This window comes from Rhododendron vialii, chromosome 4a (assembly GCF_030253575.1).
Source record: "Rhododendron vialii isolate Sample 1 chromosome 4a, ASM3025357v1".
Taxonomy (NCBI): Eukaryota; Viridiplantae; Streptophyta; class Magnoliopsida; order Ericales; family Ericaceae; genus Rhododendron; species Rhododendron vialii.
Window position 1 is genome coordinate 264,508 of NC_080560.1, and position 4,345 is coordinate 268,852.

At 41.6% G+C, this 4,345-nt stretch overlaps 1 protein-coding gene across 1 annotated transcript; it reads right to left on the reverse strand.

Annotated features, from left to right (window-relative positions):
- Positions 1-215: 215 nt before the first annotated feature.
- Positions 216-3,855, reverse strand: LOC131321828 (phosphoglycerate kinase, chloroplastic). The gene is made up of 6 exons (XM_058352782.1): positions 3,140-3,855; positions 2,381-2,458; positions 2,006-2,266; positions 1,380-1,697; positions 1,061-1,219; positions 216-692 (listed from the first exon to the last, which is right to left on the reverse strand). Exons 1-6 carry the CDS (start codon positions 3,560-3,562, stop codon positions 483-485), a joined length of 1,449 nt encoding a protein of 482 aa, XP_058208765.1. The 5' UTR covers positions 3,563-3,855; the 3' UTR covers positions 216-482.
- Positions 3,856-4,345: the final 490 nt, after the last annotated feature.

Consider the following 4,345-nt stretch of genomic DNA (forward strand, 5'->3'; position numbering starts at 1 on the left):
ACCTTTCTATCCTTGCTTTTTTGCAGCTGGAGATATACAAGAAGGGATGTCATTGCTCGCATTTTGGCGCATAAAATGAAAGTGCAGATATGGTACCTCCACCTCCACTAGAGAGTATTGCCCGTCACACCACACCACAACATTTGGTTGGAGGGACGGGAAGAGAGTCATAACATTTTGATGGAGAGGAAGAAAGGATAATAGTATCCAAGCAGTAGAAAGCAAATATTCGAGGGAAAAATCCCCCGAAATTTATAGCCGAATTTATTGAGGACTTGGAAAAGGCTTATTGCCCTTAGAACGTGTGTTCTAGTAATGCAACCACGGGGAAGGTAATACAAAGCTAAAATAGCTTGATTAGCGGTGACGGTGAAAATCTACAACACAAACTCGTATGATGTCCACAAACTTTTCTCATTGACAAGCTTTAATTGAATGCCAATACAGGGGATGGGTGGGGATAAAAACACAAAAAACTACTTTTACACAGGAACTGGAGTGGCTTCTTCAAGGGCGAGGACACCAGGAAGTTGTTTCCCTTCCAACAACTCCAAACTGGCACCACCACCTGTTGAAATGTGGCTCATCACCTCAGCAACTCCTACTTTCTCTACAGCTGCAACAGAGTCGCCACCTCCAATGATTGTTGTCACTCCTTTCCCACTGAGTTCAGCTAACTTCTTTGCAACAGCCTGTAACAGCAGTGACAACCTCAATTCACCATATGTTCATTCAAATGCATATATACACATTGGAAAGAGGAGTAAATCAGATGATTACTATTCTCCCTTCTGATTCACTTATTGTACAGCGTATCACAATGATAAGCTGCGTAACGTTTGATTAGGCCAACTCTTGGCCCACGTATTATGTTCATATTCAGAGTAGGCTCACTGGAACCGCGCATAAATTTAAAACACTTCAAACTCATTCTATTCCCCGATAGGCATTTGAACTCCTCACACAACTATCACTATGTGCACGTGCAGAAAGCAGAAATATGCATGTGCTGCAAACAGTTGTATAAATAAAACCCATTATAGATAAAATTCTAACACACCTCTGTTCCTTGTGCAAACTTGTCAAACTCAAACACTCCCATTGGTCCATTCCAGATAACAGTTTTGGTGGTCTCCAAAGCATCATTGAACGTCTTAATAGAATCTGGACCAATATCCAAACCCATCCAGCCGTCTGGGATGGCAGATGCTGGTACAATCTGCAATGACACATTAAAAACAATTTCATACTATTTAGTGTGCTCAAATAAAATCACTGAGATCATGATCCTATATCAGTTTCCTTCAAACAAAAAGAATCTGAGCTGAATGTTATCTTCAGCAAAAATCAATTTTCTGACAGGAGATTAAGGAACAAACCTTGCTGTTTGCATTTGGAGCAAACTTGTCAGCAATTACCACGTCAGTTGGTAACATAATAGATACTCCTTTCGCCTTGGCCTTCTCAAGGAGAGAAGTTGCAAGACCAAGCTTGTCTTCCTCCACTAGAGATGACCCAACCGAAAGACCTTGTGCCTTGTAGAAAGTGAAGATCATTCCTCCTCCAAGAAGCAGGATATCACACTTCTCCAAAAGCGACTCAATCACACCAATCTTGGATGAAACTTTTGAACCACCCACAATGGCAGCAAATGGTCTCTTTGGGCTTGAAACAGCCCCAACGAGGTAGTCCAGTTCCTGATATGCAGAAATAAAAAAGCTAGGTGAGGGGAGACATAATTAGTGGCGTATTGATCTGTTAAGCTCTCTATGGAAAGAGTAGGATGCCTTGGAGAAGGACCCAACATCCACAGGTGTGGCAGATGCATGAGAATAATCTCTTGTCATCTGCCCAACCATGTATAGATTATTCAGGTGAAAACATACATTTATATAAGCAGTGTATCTACATCTGCATATGTTCCAGTTACATTCTACAAAATGATGTTCTGCATAGTGGCCACAGGTGAAACATCAAGGACAAGAGCAAACTGAGTTATTCCAACCTTCTGAAGAAGGAAGCCGGCAACAGATGGCTTCAAGAATTTTGTGACCCCTTCGGTGGAGGCATGAGCCCTGTGTGCAGTGCCAAAAGCGTCATTGACATAGAGATCCGCCAATGAGGCTAGCTTCTTTGCAAACTCGGGTTCATTCTTTTCTTCCTCCTTGTAGAACCTCACATTCTCAAGTAGAAGAACACCGCCTTCAGGAAGGGAAGCCACCAATTTTTCAACCTCCGGACCGATACAGTCATCAGCCTTCACAACCTGTTCCCATTGACATAGAATGGTAGCAGGAACAACCCACGTTTAATGACCACCAGATACTCTATTAAAAGTAACGTATTTTACTTGCATTTTGACAGTAAAAGGAGGGTGTACCTGAATACCAAGGAGTTCAGATAACCTGGGCACAAGAGGGGCCAAACTGAATTTTGGAGTAACACCTTTTGGTCGTCCCTGAGAATTCAAGGGACTGAATTAGCTAAGCTCAACTAGTTCAAAACCAGATATCTTAAGCCTTGTTACAAGCTCAAAACTACATAAAGCTAAATAAATAAAAAAATTATGCATCCAAAGAAGCTACGCTCAGTGTGAATCTAAAGCTGCCATAAACAAGTGGCACTGCAATAAAGACAAGTGGAAAGAAGCCTCCTTCCTGGAAAAGTGCCATGAACCCAAGTACCAACAGCCTTTGTTATGTCCACCAGAGTATTCTAAAGGCAATTATAGAATTATGAGATATGAGAGAACGTCCTCTTCTCTGTATGGCGTTTCTCTAAACATCATATACTAAGTAGTTTAAGTAATAAGTACACGCTCGTAAATAAAAAATAATGAGATATGACCGAATTTGTTATGAGAAACAGAAAATGTAGAACTCCATGAGACACATAAAAGATGAAGTATTTACCAGCAGTGAAACAAATCAGTACCAAAAGAAAAAAGAAAAAGAAAAGAGGAAATCCATCAACCTTGCTTCGGAAAATTGCCTAGAAAATCCATCGGTTGACTCCAATGAAACTGAGTTCATAATTGGAAAATTTCAGAGAATGGTAATTGAAGATGAGATACAGCAAGACTACAACTTTACAAGTCAAACAGTCAAACTTATTTTCCAATTAGGCAAGGAAAACTCACCAAGTGGCTGGAAAGAATAACTTTAGCCCCATTGGCCATCAAATGCTTGATAGTAGGGACAGCAGCTCGAATTCTGGTATCATCGGTGATCTTCTGGGTATCGTCCAAAGGGACATTCAAATCGGCCCTGACAAAGACCTTCTTACCCTTCAAGTCGGAGGCGGTGAGGTCTCCAACGCTCTTCTTGGCCATGCAGACCACCCATCTGGAGGCTTTTCCACGGCCCTTGTCGATGGATCGGAAGTTGGAGCCGACGTGGAGGGTGAGGAAAGGGTCCGCGGCCGCAGCGGATAAACCCACGCGGCGGAGAGGGGAGCAGAAGAATAGGCTGGTGGTAGGGAGAGACGGCGATTGGGCGCGAGAGGGGGGCGAAGAAGCAGTGGGAATGAGAGACAGGGACGTCCGTGCCGCTGCAGAGGCCATTGCTCTTGTTTAGTCTCTTGATAATTCTGTAGAGAGAGAGAGAGAGATGGATGGAGTCTTGGTGGGGAATTAACAAAGAAGGATGTACTAGTATTTAGGATTGAGAAGGCGGGGGATGGGGTGTATTTGTGGACGTTAAGATTGAGAAAGAGAAGGGGGGATATCGGTGATGATTGGGCGTTGGTGGGGATTGTCTTATCGTTGAGGAGAGGTTCAAGACGTTCGACTATGCTTTCCCAGCGCTCACTCACTCCTCTCTCTTCAGCTTTGTTTGGAATTGAAGAAAAGTGATGGGAAATGAGGAAAAGAAAATGAAAGGGAAATTGGTGGGAGTGAAAGAGGAGGAAAATTTTACTATTCATAAAACGTAAATTCTTTTATTTTCTCAAGAATCTAGATAATTGGAGGGAAAATTTTTCACCTTGTTTGGTTTATATTTTTGAAAATTATTTTTTATGTAATGAGTGAAAAAAGAGAGAAAATAAAATGTATTGAGAAACGTATGGAGAGAAAAATGAAATGAATTAAAATATGAACCCAACAAGATTAACTTTTCTTTCTTTTCTCTCACTTACCACAACTTCCAAACCGAGCGAATAACAAAAAGTTCACACTTTTAAAACTGTCACTCGCTCACTCACAAGCGGTTTATTTAACTTTTGATCCCCTAATTGTTGCTTTGGTTTCATTTCAGTCCCCCTTTAAAATTCAAACCAAACAAAATTGTCCGCATACTCTAGTCATTGGTCTTCCTTAGAGCATCTACAATTGTATAATCAAAAC